The sequence below is a fragment of the Corvus cornix genome, chromosome 4A (assembly GCF_000738735.6).
Source record: "Corvus cornix cornix isolate S_Up_H32 chromosome 4A, ASM73873v5, whole genome shotgun sequence".
NCBI lineage: Eukaryota > Metazoa > Chordata > Aves > Passeriformes > Corvidae > Corvus > Corvus cornix.
In genome coordinates, this window is record NC_047058.1 from 1,136,112 (window position 1) to 1,153,562 (window position 17,451).

The 17,451-nt window shown below is 42.1% G+C and overlaps 2 protein-coding genes across 5 annotated transcripts in view; one reads left to right on the top strand and one right to left on the bottom strand.

Annotated features, from left to right (window-relative positions):
• Positions 1–14,927, bottom strand: ZC4H2 (zinc finger C4H2-type containing). 3 transcript variants are annotated; one of them, XM_039572091.1, is made up of 6 exons: positions 14,775–14,927; positions 13,898–13,949; positions 8,148–8,319; positions 6,736–6,908; positions 5,435–5,597; positions 1–4,299 (listed from the first exon to the last, which is right to left on the bottom strand). In XM_039572091.1, the coding sequence occupies exons 2-6, from the start codon at positions 13,909–13,911 to the stop codon at positions 4,186–4,188; spliced, it is 636 nt and encodes a 211-aa protein (XP_039428025.1). In that variant the 5' UTR covers positions 13,912–13,949; positions 14,775–14,927; the 3' UTR covers positions 1–4,185. The 3 variants fall into 3 exon arrangements, with proteins under 3 accessions (XP_039428025.1, XP_039428026.1, XP_010401005.1); XM_039572092.1 differs by lacking the exon at positions 13,898–13,949; XM_010402703.4 differs by lacking the exons at positions 13,898–13,949; positions 14,775–14,927 and adding an exon at positions 11,238–11,500.
• ZC3H12B (zinc finger CCCH-type containing 12B) overlaps positions 14,542–17,451 on the top strand; it is a 24,866-nt gene continuing 21,956 nt past the window's right edge. The window contains exon 1 of one of the 2 annotated variants that reach the window (XM_039572088.1): positions 14,542–14,832. The gene's annotated coding sequence lies outside the window, so the exon portion shown is untranslated. Of the gene's footprint in view, positions 14,833–15,119; positions 15,332–17,451 lie in introns of those variants that run through there. The other variant, XM_039572089.1, reaches the window with a different exon arrangement.

Below are 17,451 nucleotides of genomic sequence, written 5' to 3' on the forward strand. Positions count from 1 at the left end.
CATGACATGAAACAAACATTTATTAAAAAGGACTGTACAGACAAATTAAACAGGTCTCACACTGTTACTCCTACAAGGCACAGGAGTAAAATACTTAAAACACAGAAGCCAGTGAAAACACCAGATATTGCTAGAATATCTAAATACTAAAATGAAAACATATGCTGGAGGCATTAGAAAACTGTACAATAAAGGAATAAAGCACTTTTATTTATTTAAAGTGCTAGTGAAGTCTTAATTTCTTGAATAGTATGCTTTTTAAAGTAACACTGTCTATTGTAACACTGACTAAAGTAACAATGTCTATTCTTTCAAATTTAGATTATGTAAATTGAAGCCACTGTTGGGTTCAGTCAGGGTCCTGTTTAGAAAGCTACAGTCGAATTCAGGAAGTGCAAGTATTTAAATTTGCCTTACATTTTCTCTGTAATTAATGGTGTCCTTGGCACTAAAGTTTGGACAACTGATCCACCCCAGCTTGGGTATGAAAATTTCTATAGCAAAGCATTTAGATACAGTACAGTGTTTGCATCCTTTTATGGTGAGCTTAAGGTCAGTGGCAGGGTGAAAGGCATGGGATTTTATTTGGTTTTTTTCTGTTTGGTTGCAGAACAACAGGACTATTCTTCAAGGCAAATGATGAATCAGGAAAAGACCCTGGAAGCCATCCATACCAAGAGAATCCAGTTATTTTGTTGTCACTTGGATACCCTTTTAAAAATCAAATGACAAAGACAGGGTTAAACCAGACTTTAGTAATATAAAAGTCTTCTAAGCTTTGAGGAGGGTCTCATTGTGGCTATAAGAATAAATTTAAAAAGAAGAATAAATTTAAACTAAGTGAAGAAGTATCCACAAAGACTTTAGATACAAAGGAAGAAGCCATTGTTGCTCCATGAAACAAAAATGCAGTAGACTTGTGGTAAGAACTGTACTTCAGACAGCTTCCTCTTCTGTCTGAAAACCAAGAAATCAATATTTTGTAATTATTCCTCCAGTCTCTTGAGAAAGTTGCCTGGGAGAAAAGAGCCTGGGGCTGTCACAAGAAGAGTTCTTCAGTTAAACTTCTGTCATTATTCCATGAGAGAAAAGAATACTCTTTCCCTGTGAAAGATACTGCTTCCCTCCCTGCCCCCACCCCATGGTCCCCTAATACATCATACATATTTTATCTCCTTGAAAGAGCTAGAATCATAGAATATCTCAAGTATGAAGGGACCCATAAGGATCATCAAGTTCAACTCCCTGCTCCTCACAGGGCTACCTAGCATCAAACTGTATGGCGGAGAGTGTCATCCAGGTGCTCCTCAAACCCTGACAGGCTTGGTGCCTTGGCCACTTCCCTGGGTCACTGCACCAGTGACTGACCACTCTCTCGAAGAATAACCTTTTCCTGGTGTCCAGTCTGAACTTCCCTCAATCCAGCTCCATTCTATTTCCTCGTATCCTGCTGCTGGTCATCAGAGGGTGATCAGCACCTCCTCCTCTGCTTCCCCCCTGAGAAAGTTGTAGGCTGCATGACATTCCTCAGCCCTCTCTTCTCCAGACTGAACATGCCAAGTGTCCTCAGGCACTCCTCAGAGGTCTTGTCCTTGAGACCTTTTGTAATCTTGGTCACACATCTGTAGAACACTGTAACAGTCTGGTGTCCTTCTTGCACTGAGGCATCCCAAACTGCACCCAGTACTCAAAGCCTCACCAGGGCAGTGTAGAGTGAGACAATCAGCTGGCAATGCTGTGCTTAATGCACCCCAGGTCATGGTTGGCCCTTTTGGCAGCCATGGCACCCTGCTGACTTATCTTCAGTTACACTCACTCTCAGCACTGCATGCTTTTCATATGGCAGAACTTCATAAAGGATGTGAAAATTTGTAAATACTAGTACAATTGATGCAAATACAGTATTTAATATTCACTTAAAACAAAAAACCCTCACCTTGTAAAACGACAAGAGCACATGAGACTAGTTTAAAAAAGTAAAAATACAAAACTCTTGTACTAAATTAGTAAATGGTGCATCCTTAAGTATACTTAAGTTCAGAGATCTCCCAAGAAAGAAAGAACCTGGCAAAATAACAGCGAAGTGAGAACAACTATGACTAACCCTACCTATTTCAGAACTGTAAGTTGAAGTGTCTACAAATTAATCCTTCTATTCACACTACTTCATTGCAGACCATTCACCCACTCCATTGTCACTACTTCTTAAATTTATGTACAACTACCATCAAAGTATGCTCCTCTCATGTATGCACCTTGGGAAGCCCACATACTTTTAACTCTGTGCATTTTACCTTCAACTCCACAGGAATTGCTCTGAACAGGGCACACAGCATGTGGACACTTTGACATTTAAAACAGTAGAATCCAGTATTTGTGCTACAAAACATGCATAACACACTATTGCCATTTGGAGCATGGAGTCAGACTATCTTCCATTATTGCTATCTGAGACCAAATCCCTGTAATTCAGCTAGCAGAATCTGCACTTCACATAATTTCAGGGGCAGGTGGTCCACATTCTGTCTGCTGTTGACGGATGTTTATTTGACTACGTAACATTAAAATGGGGGAGTATCTCCTGAACCTGGCTTAAGTTTTAGGACTATATTAAGTAAATGACTTGTGTACTTTGTGGCAGACTTAGGAAATTAATGGTGACATATGTGATTTGGCCAGCAAAACTGCATCATGTGGATTTCTTACAGTTGTCAGTGTTTGGCAAAGTTCTGAGCAGAGACTTGGGGCTTCCCTGTTTTTCCTATCTAACAAGCCAAATTCCCAATATAACCACTTTAACATAATAGTAGAGAGAAATCTGGGCTAAAGAGAGAAGAATGTGAACAAGCACTTCCTGCATCCCAAAGTTAGTGAAAAGAATATTTAATACTTTAGATCAATTTAGGCAACAAAAGTGGTCACAAAACTTGGATTAGAGATGAGTAAATTTTAAGTGCCAGTTCTGTAAGTGGGGCACTGCCATCCTCTCCATTGGAAGAACTGTTGTTACACTGCATGAGACAAAGGGAAGACAGACAGGGAGTGATCTACTCCAGATGCTTTAGTCAGGGCTCTTTTGGCTCACAGGGAACAAGAAAACAAACTGGCCTGAAGTAAAGCTTATTTGAAAATGACCTATTAAAAGACAAAAAAATAGAAGTTTTGTTTGAGGGAAGACAATGACACCAAAGCTTGTTGTCTCTGGTGAAATACACAATTTTTAGCTGACACTGTTCCTCATGCATGTTCCCAAACTTTCCTATGCGCCAGTGGAGGATATGTCTGCCAGATATTGGCTGTAGAAACCAGGAACAGAAGACCTGCAGAATAGCTGATGTGCAGTCTGTGCACATAGAGATCTGAGATATGTCATGCCTGTTTCCTAGAGAACCACAGTGTGCTGGTTGGCCATAGAGCCAGGGAGGACCACTGATACAGTTCATTTCAGCCTTGTTCTTAAGTCAATCAGTCTTTTGACTGCTGAAAATAATAACCTGTTAAGATGTTAAAGCATTACAAATTACATCATTTTTAGAAATTTATACACAGCCAGCACCTTTCCAAGTTTTAAGTCAAGTTTGAGGGAACGGTACAATCGAACTTCAGTAAATCAAAACCCACGTGTGTCATTAATGCATTGATTTTCTGTATAACAAATCTCGTTTTCCCTGAACATTTCCTGTTTAAAAAGAGTTCCATTGCATACCCAAACCTACCCAGTCTTATGAGATTGGAAAACAAATTGTTCTTCAGTGAAACAAACAGACAGTCTGCTATCTCAGCACTTCAAATAGTCTCCTGTTGTCAGGAGAAAACAGAATAATCTTTTACTAACATCTGTTTTTTAAGAAGAGAACAAAAAAGCATTTGTGGTAATCACACTTGGTCAATAGAAATAGCCTGACATTTAGGATACTTGCACAAAGAATTCCAGTTTGTTTAGGAGTACAAAAGATGGAACAATTGAAATGTTAAACTGTAGCACCAGTAATATTTAGTCTCCTAAAACCAAATCCTAAAGACTGGAAGGAACTTAGAGCAGGAACATTGTGCTTACATTGCATTTAAATAGAAAACAATGAGATGGTCATACTTGAGCCTGCAATTCAGTAAAGTTTGGGCAAATTTGCAGTTCTACTGGAAGAGTACTGGGACAGGTCACACAGCTTTTCAATCTTCTGGATTTCATTCATCCTGTTTCCTCTTGGGCTTTTTGGGATTCCGAGATCGGCTCTTTGCTTTGCAGAGTGGACATATGGGTGCATTCCGATGGATTTGTTGATGACATGATAAACACGCCTGAAATGCAATTGCAGCCTCTTGTTACAAACATCAAAGTGGTGTTGTTACACGGATTATTGAGTATCATACTCTAAGTAACAGTACAGAAAAAAATAAGGCTTTTTGCCTTCAAAGGCAAACTGGTGCTACATTCTATACAATCTAGGTATGTGGATTGTACAGTAATTTCAGGCCAACTGAAAAACAGGAGCATCTCATTGAATTTAAACTACATTTCCACAGACACGTGGTTCATACATGTACGAATAACTTTGAATTCTATTTTGTGTTAAATGTTACAGTGATGTTTTAAAGGTGTTTACCTTCTTAATAGCTCACTGAGTCAGAGAAGTTACAGTTATGGCCAACACCAATGTCACAGAACTTAAGGCAGGAGCAGGTGATTAGATGAATTCCACATATTTAACACAAGGTACAGAACTCTACCCTTTTGCTCCATACTAAGTCCTTTAATTCACATTCGACTGAAGCCTATTACTTGCAGAAAGGCTTTTCAACTGCCTAACTACAAATAGTAAGTATATTACTTTGGAGTGTACCTACATCAGTTTGCCTTCTTAGTGACTCTTTGGAACATGGGTGGGATGAATGCCCCTATGTAACTACTTCGCTCTTCTCACTACAGAATGAGCTGAGTAGAACTGTCACTTAAGTGCCCGTGGTTATGTTACATTAACCTACATGTTACTCTTGAAGATCCCAAGTGCAGAAACAATCACCTTTCCTGGTAATTTATACCACTGGTAATTTCCCTCATAAAATACGTACAGTGCTTTTAATATGACTCCATATGGCATTAACTAAGAGCTACTACTTTTCCTTTTGCCAAGGTTTTTTTTCTTTCTCATGTGCCTTGCTCCCATGTGAAACACAAGAGGAAGGGAACTGCCTACACCTCTGCTGAGGGTGACTCTTAAGTCCTAAAAGATTCTTGTCCTAAAAGATTCTTATCCTTAACCCTTGATGACTGGTGCTACTACTTTAAGTCTACCGCTTGCTCTTGTTTTGAACCACTGCAAGGAAAATCGGAATCAGGACACATAATTTTTCCTTTTTGCAAATACTGATCACTTTATAAACATAATGCATTCCAATGACAAAAGAGAAAACCCAGCACATTTCATCTCCTGACCTTCATTGGAGGTGGCTGCTGTCTGAAAGTTGCTGTCTGTCTGGTATCTTGCTTCCTAGCTACTTGCAGCTGTTGGGCAGCTGCTGCAGCTGCAGCCAGAGACTCTGGGATGGGAGGCTCCTGTGGTTCTGTCTGCCATTCTGCTTTCTGCTTTTCAAAGTAGCTAGACAAAAGAATAACAAACAAAAAATGTAACCACCTTCTGGAGTATTTCATTAGTCTGTAAAGAATATTGTGTTAAAATACAGTGGATCACATTTCCCTATCATGTTCCTACACTAGAGTCAACTGCCAAATTACCTACACATAGACTAGTTCATAAATAGAATATAGTGGTATTTTCTTCTGCATTTTTACACTTCAGCCAGATTCCAGACCATAAGCTTCTAAGGCATCTTGATGTACAACTGGATATAAATCTAGTAAGATGGAAAATAGACAACATGTATAGAAAAACATAGACAACAGCTGCAGATGCACCTCTGTCAAACAGTTTTTCTATCTTATTCTGTTAAAATTAATAACTTTTGTACACAATACATTAATACATTCTTTGTAGTGTCAAGGTGTTTGGAATATAAAACAACATTTCTACAGAAATACAAAGGAAACCTTGAAAACTCTGTGCCTGTGAGAACTATGTTAATTGTGCTGGGCATTAAGAGAAATATATGCCTATCAAAACATCCCTTGTGTTTAAAACTGATCTGTTAAACAAAGGACACTGTCTCTTTGAATAGTAGCTAATTCTGTCACTCTCCCCTGCCTAGGTTATACGTAAAAATGAGACTGTGATTTATTATCCAAATCTATTCCACATGTCAGGGAAACTTACTTGTTGACAGTCACAGGTACTTGGCTAAATGCCACTGCCATGAGCAGGCAGCAAAAAGTAAAATTCTGACTAGCAGCAGCACAAACCGACTGAAGAATACTTGGTTTGTATCCCTCTCTTGTATTGCCTCCTACTACTGCTTGCTAGACAAGTAATTTTCAGGGAAAAGGAAAAGGACAGATAAAGCAACATATAGAATAAAACCTAGAAGGCCAACCACCCTTGAATGTTTGCATGCGGTATGTAGAGTTTGCAGTTTGGAGTAATTTAAATTTAATTTGGAACAAATTCAGATTGAATGTTATCAAATACATGCCCTCCACATCCCTTTCTTGTTAACTTTTGTTTTTCATGCTTACCTCTTGGGTTCTTTTTTTTCCACCTACCAACGAAAGTAAAATGAGAAAATGACCAGTAGAAATGAGAGAAAGCATAAAGCCAGATAATGTTTGCTTTGGAGACTTACTCAAGGGACAGTTTCTCTTCCTCTTCACATAGGTCTGGCAGCCTCTGCAATCCCAGAGTCATTCGCAAGGCATCTACGTGCTCCTTTAGGGGCTTGTACTCCTCATGCAGCCGGCGAGTAGATTCCAAGAGCTTGTTAAGATCGTTCTCAGACTGCTTGATAGTGTTCTCCATCTGAAACAGGAGGTTGGGCATGTTTTTAAAGAACTGTTCCTCTCTGACTGAGCCAGAGACTGCATCAGAAATGAGAGATTTTTCTCACTCAAACTGGAAGAGATTTGAGACAATGCAACAGTAAAGCAAACACTTAAAGTATTGGGAGGATGAAAAATGGGCAAAGGAGAAGCAACAGAAAGTGACATATGAGACGCATTTTCATTTTAAAAAGCTGCACTCAACCTATATCACCTTTTGAACAACAGAAAAAGCAGAGAGACAGGCTACAAATAAAGTCAGCAAGTGAGGAGCTACTGAAAAATCTTAAGAGATATTAAAAAGAGCTTAAAGTAGTATAAACTAATTTTCTGTGTTTCTAAGATACCTGAACACTGACCTGTAGAAGTTACCAAACAAGATAAGGAAAGGTTTCTGCTTCTCTTACTGCAGTAAGTGGGAAAAGCATCAGAGAAAAAGACAATCTGACTGGAAAAAGAGGGGAGGATGAAACAGAGGCTGAGATTATGCAGCTGGACAGGGGAACAGACATTTGAAGTCATAAATAAATGCAGTCTGCACATCCAGTTCATAGCTTGTACTTTGTTACTTGTTGGAGCTTTTTTCTTCTGGTGCAACAGAGAGATACCTTCAGGCTAAAAACCCCATGTAAGAGCCCTAACATGACATTAAAAAAATGTACTTAAAAATATATTACCCATTTAGTCCCTCTAATTGCTAATCTTCCCTGTTTATAAATTGCTTTTTCTCTTATTTGAATTAATTCCCTTCAGGCTGGTGCTTCTTGATGTTTGGTGATTCCACTTAGTGATGAAGGTCAGCTCGTACTACAAACTGAACAAATACTTTGTATTTTCTCAAAATCTCTTAGTCCCACCTACCTGCCAAAGTTTCTGTTTCTGGGTGCTAAATGAGAAAAGACTAACAGGAAGAACTGTTTTCTACAGGACAGCTGGAGTGATATTATTGTGGCTACTGGTAAAGTCACAGCCATAGCAGGCTTGGTTATCTATGCTCTCAGCTTATTATGCCAACATTATAAAACATCCTGCCCTACAAAGGAAAAAACCAATTATCCTGAGGTAACTGTACTTTGCACTTTTTGTAGGATCCTAGGATGGTGTTGTAAAGTCTTTATGATTGAACCAGTGACAGTTCACTTGTGCACAATTCCACAATTTGTGGAATGATCCATATCCAGCTGTGTCTTAGACTGTCTGCAACTGGGCTGTTGCATACCACATTAATGTCAGCATGGATCAGTCGCAGCTCCTCCACGTGGGCCATCTTCTCTTGCAGCAGCAGGTCCATTTCCTGTTTATATTCTTTCAGGTGCCTCTCCTCAGACTCCAGGGCTTCAAATTCTGCTTTCAGTCGTGCCTTGATTTTTTCCATCTGCAAAGTCTTATTCCTGAATCCCAGTGATAGTTAAAAAGATAGAGAAGCAACAGTAAGTCACTGAAACATATTTTTGTGAAGTGTCATTTTATATGGGATTAGATAGATGAAAGAAGGCAATAGCAGCAATAGACAAGAGTGAGACTAAATGTGTCTGAGAGAAGCTGAGGTACAAGGAGAATACTGAATTCTAATCCCAGCTCTTTTGCTGAGCTTTTCAGTGGTAGGAGAATTCTTTTACTGAATTATGAAATTAATGGAGTGTTGTCAGGTTTTAACAGAGCATGGCAGAAAGGAGAGTCAGTCACTTGGACAGTTAATTATGGCTACATATTCCAAGTGTCATAGCTAGTAATATGACCTGGGTTCCTCCCTCTCTCACTTCAGGAGTTTATAAAGCTGCAAGGGATAAAAACAGTATCATAAATAACTTCTACAATATGTATTCAGAAGCAGGCAGTCTGGGCAGGGATAATATGAATGAAGGAAATTAAAAACAAAACAATTTAAAAACTCCTGTTTCCTCTCTTGTATTTATGACGTGTCTGCATCTCTCATCAGTAAATTAACTTTCATCCTCTTTTATCTCCTCTCAGTCAAAACGCTGAGTCTTTAGGTATTTACTTAATTTTATGACTGGGTTATTTCTGTGGAAGTATTTAATGCATATAAATAAACATGTGCATATATGTTTGGATTGTGGGCATACAATTATTTACTGAAAACAGTATTCCCTTGACTACAGATTATATGTATTTATCTATAGATACAGACATGGATATAGATATCAGATTCCAGATTCAAAATCAGATTCCTACATCCCTTCAAAACCCAGCTGCCTTTAATACTTGATAGAGATCAACTACACAAATGGGCACGTTCTTTGTTTTTGATCATGAAGATTTCTTTCCCCTCTGTCTATAGAATACATGGAATGCAGATTAAAATAAAGTTGCTAAATCTATCAAAGGTGAATCTGTAAACATAAGAAATTCTCATGTTTATTTTGAAGGAAATTCTTCACAGAATGCAAGCTCCTTTAAAAAGGTTTGGGAATCAATAAATAGGTTTAACTGATCAGATTTTGTTAAAGGTGACTCAAAATAGACATCAATGTTGCAAGTAGGACTGGTTTCTTGACACTGAAATTTAAAATACATTCAAGCAACTATTTTGATACTTCATCGTAAAGCTAGTAACATCACCTTTGCACTACCTTATGCTACAAAATAATAGGAAAAATCTGTTAAGTGCAGTTTATATGTGACCTTTGAATATGTGATCAGAAAACTGAATGCACTGTAAATTTCCAAATACCACTCTCACTGAAAAAAAAAATTTAAATTAAGTTACAATAATTGGACCACAAATTGTAGTAGGCCATATTTAGATCTGTATTTTAAAACAGAGCCTGTCTACCAGTTGAGTAGAAAATCATTGTTCTTACACTGTCACGCCTCTTTCTACAAGTAGTTTGGGGGCATTACACAGACAAATATTTTTGCTTGATCTTTGTTCACCTTTGTGGTATTGTGTGAAGAAAGCTGAGGCCCATACTCTGCTGCCTAATTCACTTCTTCCATGGATAAAGTGTGCTTCTTAGAGCTGCTGTAACCAGTCAGAAGTCCCTGCGGTCACCTGCACGCACTGCTGAAGGTAACGCTTTCACTGCCAGCCCTCTCTCCTCTCTCTCTGATAGCCCTTCTCTGGCTGTCATGTCCCAAAACACTTCTCATGGCTCCAGGGTTACCCAGTCAGCATGCCTTCCACATCCCAGCTACATTCAAAATCACTGTCCTCTCTAATGTATTCTGGCTTTTGGATGCACCACTTCCTACTAAATAGACAGCTCAGGCCCAATCCTGAAAATCGGTGCCCTAAGCCAAGGAGTGGAAATGCCCTACCTAAAGTTATGAAGAATGTCCCCGATGCGGGCACGTGCCGTACCGTGCCTGGCTTTTTTATGAGCCACCTCTTCCAAAGCATCCTGCAACTCACCCTATGAAGGACGCTATATACAAATTCCTGGTGTTTTGCCTTGCATGAACGGCAGCCCGAGGCAGCTCCGGCCTTGCGGCAGGAGGGAACGGCAGAAAAAGCCTCGGTCCGGTGTGTCCCCATCCCCAGGCGCCCCGGGCGGCGGCCAGAAGCAGCAGGTAGGGAGGTCTCCACGGGGTGCTCTCGGTCGCCTCCCCGCCTTCGGCCGAAGGGGAGGGCAGGGGAGAGAAGCCGCTAAGGCTCTGCTGCTCACCCGCACGGATCCACCGCTCCCCGGCGGGCCCTAATGCCGCCCTCCACGGGGGATGGATGGATGGATGGATGGATGGATGGATGGATGGATGGATGGATGGATGGATGGCTGTCCTGCACTCCGGTGGGGCTCCGCCGGTGCCAGCAGCGCTGCCCAGCCCTGTCCTGCCCGAGGACACGTCCGCCCTCGGCTCTGGGTGTCAGACTCTGCTTTCCTTGCCATCCCCCTTTTTTCTCAGCCCGGGAGTGGGGCAAAATAACAGATTCAAGACACAGAGCCTCATGAATATGAAATACTAATTCAAACGACTCAAAAGCGAGCAAACAAACAAACAAACAAACCCCTACGACACCCGCGGCCCGACACCACTCCCCCCAGCTGCGCTGGGGCTGCTCAGCCCTTCCCACCCGCGCACTCCGCCTTCTCGTGTTATCACTCCGGGCTGGTGCTCTGGAAATACACGACCATTACCGCCCTTCACTACGCATTCCAGTGGCGATTCCCAGCAGCGGATGCTCCCTCCCTGCTTAGAAAAATGCATTTTCTGCTCTCATCGTAAACTCAGCGGTAGTTTTCTTTCCCTCAGTAGCACAATAGCTACTTTCAGATCGATGTAACTCCTCCGCTCCCCCGAGGAAAAAGCTGCTTCATGTAACCGATAGGGCACAAAGCAAACATACCTGATCTCCTTGATGCTCTCGAGTTTGCACATTATTTCTTGCTCATCTGCCATGCTTTTTACTCCCGCTTTACACCTCCGGTGAAATGTACAAAATGCCAGGGGAAAAAAAAAACCGAAACCAAACCAAACCAAAAAAACATACAATAGACACAATGTAGTCACCCCCTCCTCGCATATGGGCTCTGAGCCTGTGCGGTAGACTCTAGTGGGAGCTATGGGACTTAGAGTCCAGGTTCCTATTGCTGCCCAGGCAGAGAGGCTGCACGAAGACTACAACACCCACAAGGCAGAGCAAAGCTTGCCTGCCCTTCTTCCTGCAACTACATTTTAAATCAATTTGTCACACCTCGTTATGTCAAAGGTTGTTAGGAGTGCAAAAAGAGCAGAAGGCTTCCTTCTGAGATCTGTGCAACGTGTAGCATTTCGTTAAAATATGCCCTAAAAGACTGTTGATGGGTTCATGATTTTGATTAAAAGCTTTGACAAAAAGGCATGCTGTAGTCATTACTACTACAATGCTGTTTTCTCCTGGATGCTCTGAGTTTTCTACTCAATGCTCTGCTTGTTCACCAAATCCAATTTTTGCAATTTTCTAGAACAGATAATGAATAAGCAGGAGTTGTGAATAGAAGATGTTTTGTGAATAGAAGATGTTTTAGTTATTTTCTCCATTATTTAAGGACTTTTCCCTATATTGTTGTGTTCTTCAAATAAAGAAAAAGGTAGATGAAGGAAAACAGTGATAGCATCAGCACCTTCTTCATCAGGCTACAGATTTTATAAAGAAATTAGAATATAAAAGGCCTGATCCTCACGTAATTTGAGTCAATTGCAAACTCTTGCTGCCTTAAAAATTGAAGATTGTAGGATTGAGCCCTAAGTGAGCTGTGTGCTCAAAGGGGGCAGGCTTCTTTGATGCATGATTTAAATAGATGAACTAATTGGTTTGAGGGGGTAGAAGACAAGTTAGCTACAGTCAGCCAGTGAATCTTGTTGCTAAGACAGTGAGGGAGCAAGAGCAGGCAGGGTGAGGATAAGAGGGAGAGAAGGCAAATGCTCTCGAACAGAAGTGATGAGAATCCCAGCCTACTTTTGCACTGTTTATCCAATTTTTTAATTTCTGGTTTTACAGGCTAAGCTAAAAGGTTGGGGGTAGAAAAGGAAAATGCAAGTTCAACTTGTTACTTTACTCTGCTTTGAATGACATTAAGAAAACCACTTCACAAAGTGTTATAAATTAGTTGGAAGTTCTAAGGAAGTAAACCTACTCGCAAGCATTAGCAATTATTTTTCTCTCCATGTTTAAAAAAAGGAGAGAAAATATTACATCTCCACATTTCAAAGCACTTCAAAGTGGTCACAAAGTTTGATACTTGCAGTCCCAGCACATATAAATTGGTAGCATTCGACTTGTGCTTCATGGCTTTGGTCGGGTGTTTAAATGTCTGTGTTTCAATTTTTCTCCTAGACAAAGTGGGTTAGACAGTCTTTATATGACCTGAAATCACCGCACTGATACGTATTATCTATTCCGGTGCTGTTTACAAACTTTGATATGCGGGATCCAAATAACAATCAGTTTTTCCCAGCATGCGGATTAGATTTCCCAAAGACAGCTAAGGGACTTAAGCACTAAACTGACACTGAAAAAATATTTCAGCTGATCCTGAAAAATTCAACCTTGTTTCTATTTGATCCTTTTTAAACCAAAAACTAACAGGCAGATAGATTTCAAAACAAGTTGCAGTGTCATGCAGAATGAAACCAAGGCTAAAATACTCCCCTACTTCAATGAGCACAGGATTGAATTTTTGTGCAAAAAAAAAGCTGCTTCCATTTAACAGTATAACATCAGTCCACACACATTAGCATTATGACAACAAATCTAGTTCAGAACAATTCCAACTGGAAGAATGTTTTTTTTTCTCCCTAGATAATCATCCCAGCTACAGCAATTAATTCTACAAGTCCGGATGTAGTGATGCAATGTAGGGTCCTTATAACCGGACTATTAAATATTAATATTCTAACTGCACTTTTTAAAAAGTGCAACATGTTTTATGAAATACATAGCATTTCAAGAAATATCAGAGATTAAAGACTAGTGGAGAAGAGCCCCCAGTAAAACACACAACAGAACTGAACTTGGGTTAATACACTACTGGATTAGGCACCACCATAAGCAGAATGTGTAGCAGTGTTGTAAAACCTAAATATCAGAAAATAGATGATTCAAAGTGGTGCATCCCAAGTACTGAAATTTGCTTTAAATTACTGAGTTTCTTAAATGGAAATATATTCTTTCTGTATCCCATTGGGGTTTTGAGCTTTCAAAATATACTCTTCCCTTTTGCAAGATTTTTTCCTATGAGTGGGTCACCCCAGTAACACTGGTATTTAATATTTCAAGGGAAAGCTGGTATTGGTTTCAGAATGCTTTGGAAAGCTGACGACAGTCATCAGCAACACTGAAACTGATAGGAAGCAACTATATGCTAGCCCTCAGATCTTCTAGTCTTTAAATATCAATGTTTTAAGCAAAACCTAAAGTATTTGCAAATTTTTGTTAATCCTGCGCCAGAGCATCCTACATAGCTAAAGGTTTAAGTACCTGCATATATTAATCTTGGCCCATCCCAAAGGTATGCCTAAATATACCTGGATTTGGTCATGTCCTTTATTTCATCCTCCAACCCTGTGACCTGCAAAACTGGGAAAACACAGTATTTTTATAAACTCCTTGGCACCTATCTGCCCTCCCTAAGCCTCCTCCTCCTGTTTCAGCAAGGGGATCGGATGTCCCTAGGGGACAATACCAAGGGAAATTGTCTCCCTTTTCCCATTCTCTTCCGGAGCCCGACCATACAGCCACCTCGTGGCTTGCTCCCCTGATTCGGTCCTCCCCAGCGGTGAGCCGGTGGTGGCCGTGCCCCGTGCTCCGTGCCCCGTGCCCCGTGCCCCGTGCCCCGTGCTCCGTGCTCCGTGCTCCGTGCCCGTGCCCCGTGCTCCGTGCCCCGTGCCCCGTGCCCGCGCTCCGTGCCCCGCGCTCCGTGCCCGTGCCCCGTGCCCGTGCCCCGCGCTCCGTGCCCGTGCCCCGTGCCCGTGCCCCGCGCTCCGTGCCCCGTCCCCGCCTGCAGCGCCCCCTGGCGTCAGGAGGGGGAGGGAAGGCCGGCGCGCGCCGCCGCGTGCAGGCTGCGCGTGCGCTGCCCTCGGGAGCACGCGGGGCGCCGCGAGGAGCTGCGCGCCTGCGGCAGCGGGGGCGCGCGCGTTGCCGGGCGACGGCGGCCGGGCGGCGGCGCGGGCCCGGTGCGGCGCGGGCGGCGATGAGGCGGCGGCAGCGGCCCCCGCGCTCCCGTCGGCGCTGAACTCCGCGCCCGCACTTCCCCCATCCCTCCCCATCCCGTCCCGTCCTGGCTCTGCTCCTCCACGCCCCCTCGTCTCCCCTTGCTCCGGCCAGCCCTTCCCCCTCCATGCGGCGGGAGCGGCCGGAGTGGGGCCCGTGCCGCGGCCCGCGCCGAGCCCCGCCGTCCCTCACCTCTTCGCCGCCAGATCCCGCAGGGAGCCGCGGAGGGTGTCTGTAGCGACAACAGCGGGTGAGGCCCCAGCCGGGGACGGGGGTGCCGAGGGCGGCTCGGAGCGGGGGAGCGGCGGAGCCCGGCGGAGCACTCCCCTCCCCCGGGGTCCGCGCGGCGGGGGGAGCGGGGCTGTGGGGCGCCCCCTGCTGTTCGTCGGGCGCGGTCCGGGCCCGGCGGCAGCCGCGGCGCGGCCTTGGGCCGCCGTCCGACTGCGCTCCGCTACGGGGAACAGAGCGGGGAGCGCCGCTGGTACGGGGATGCTCCCGCCCCTGCCCGGGGGTGCCCCTGCCGCCCTTCGCGCACCGGGAGCGGCGGTGCTCGGTCTGGCGCGTCCCTCCCCGCTACGGGGCTGGTGCCTTTGGTTGCTGCCGCCTGCCCCGCAGTAGCCGCATGCTGGGCGAGGGGACACGAGGCCTTCGCGGGGACCCATTGCCAGCGTCCTCGCACAGCCTGCGGGAGCTTGCTCAGAGCCCGCGGGCTGTTGTGGCGGGGCAGGTGAAACGGCCTGGACAGCTGGGTACGGAGACGGGAAATTCTCCTGGTGTCATTTAGTAATTTAAAGCGACAAGGAGAGATTGGAAAGGCTGCGTTAGTACGCTGTTTAAGGTGTTCAATGTCTGAACAAAAGAACAATGCAAGAAACTTGCATTAACGAACAAAGGTAGTGAAATAAGGAAATTACTTTTGTAGAGGATACCTGATGATTGCAACTTGCATCCTTCCATTTTGCTTTTTAATGCAACTGTGAATAAGGAACTGCTCAATCATGCAGTATGCTTGAGATTTCAGATACTTTTAAAATCAGTTCATTTGAAAATGTTATTTTTTATCGCTCTCTGCTTTTCTAGTTGTGATTAAATAATTTGGAAATTATATTTCACGAGAGGCATGTACTTCACAAGCTAGTGAAACAGTAAAATTGAAGAAAAAGCTATATTGTGTCTTCCGATAGGTGTGAATCTGAATTAATTTGGATTTACTGAGATACGTCTGATATTGTTTTGCCTTTTTTTTGAATCTTGCAATGTGTTGCAGTGATTAGCATGTGTCATAAATGGGAAGTAAGAATAGGAGGCATATTAAAATGCTGGTCATTTATGAATTTCCATTATGCATATCAATAGTTCTGAGTGCTTGGGAATATGCAGCATTCCAGGTCCGATTTCTTATGCTTGGTATGTTTGTTTATTGAAATGGAAGAACCTGTCAAGTAGGGGTTTTTTTGTATAGGAGGTATCCTTTGTGGATGATATATATCTTTTGCTTGACAGATGTTATAACTGAACTGTGGTATGTAGGACTGGAAGGTATATTTCACAAGTTTGGCTGGTGCCACTGATGAAATTATTTTTGCTTCTTAATGGAAAAATGGGTTAGTAGGAATTTCAAGATCATCTTCAAATATATAGTAATTTAGCTGCCTTTGGAATATGTCTTTTCTTCTTCAATGTCACACCTTTTCCATTTATCAATCCTGTCACTGTTGACATTTTCTGGATCTGTTTGCCTTCTAAAATAATCTAATGTTTAGCAAGTTTTAATAGAAGCAATCTGTAAAGCTTCCTAAGTCAATTTCATTTGAATGATCACACTAAAAAGTATTTAAAAAAAAGAAAATCTAACTGCTAAATCTAAACCAAACCCAAATTCACTGGTTGGAAAGAATGACTAGAAAAAGGGTTAAGATGGATGAATGAATACCAGTTACACTTTATATGCTGATGAACTAGTAAGAAAGTAAATTCTTACTGTCAACAGCTGTGACTTAGGTAAGTTCTGGCTTTCTGTTCTTTGATCTTTCTGGAAGCCTTTTCCAATGCAAATTATTCCATTGTAGACATCTGCTGGTTTTTACTTTTCTAGCCACTTTACTGTTTGCAACTGAAATGTCGTTTTGTTGAACACTTATAATTCTACTAAAAATCTGTGAATAATAGAAGTAAAACAAATTGCTTCTATCACTTACAGTTTTTTTACTGTTTGACTCAAGAGCAGAAGCACTGGGGCTTTTGGGAATAAGGCAGGCAGTATCTAAGTTCAGTTATGAAAGTAGGGCTTGGAAACATGAAGAAAAACAATTTATAAACTTGGAAGAAGTTCCCAGGTGTTGCCACATTGAAAATTAGTTTGATATATTGATTTGTCCATCTCACAATGCGAAAAATAAATTTAAAAAACCCAAATGGCTGTAATGCTACATATCCCTGAGAATGCTGTCCTCATTTGCGTCATGGAATCTGCTAGACATAAAGGGCTTTGAAGAGCCATATTTTCATGGCTGGACAAATACATACTTTTAAATATATAAACTTTTTTTTTGTAATTTTATTGTAAAAGGCTATTTTTTCCCAGACATTATAAATTAAAAGCTTGTTTGAGCAATAATACTGGTAGTTTAAAAATGCTTTGCCATCTATTAACGTGGGGTGTTTTAGTTTCCTGTGAACTGTCCCTTTTTGTTGATAAGCTATATTTTATATGATATTTTCATGGTATCACAGATAATTCATCTTGAAATAAGAATACCATGACCACCTTTACAGATCTAGGCTGTCTGTTGCCATGATATGTAGTATTGTGTTAGATATATTTCCGAGTTAGGAAACGTATTTGGAAGTGCAGAGCTAAGCAGTATAA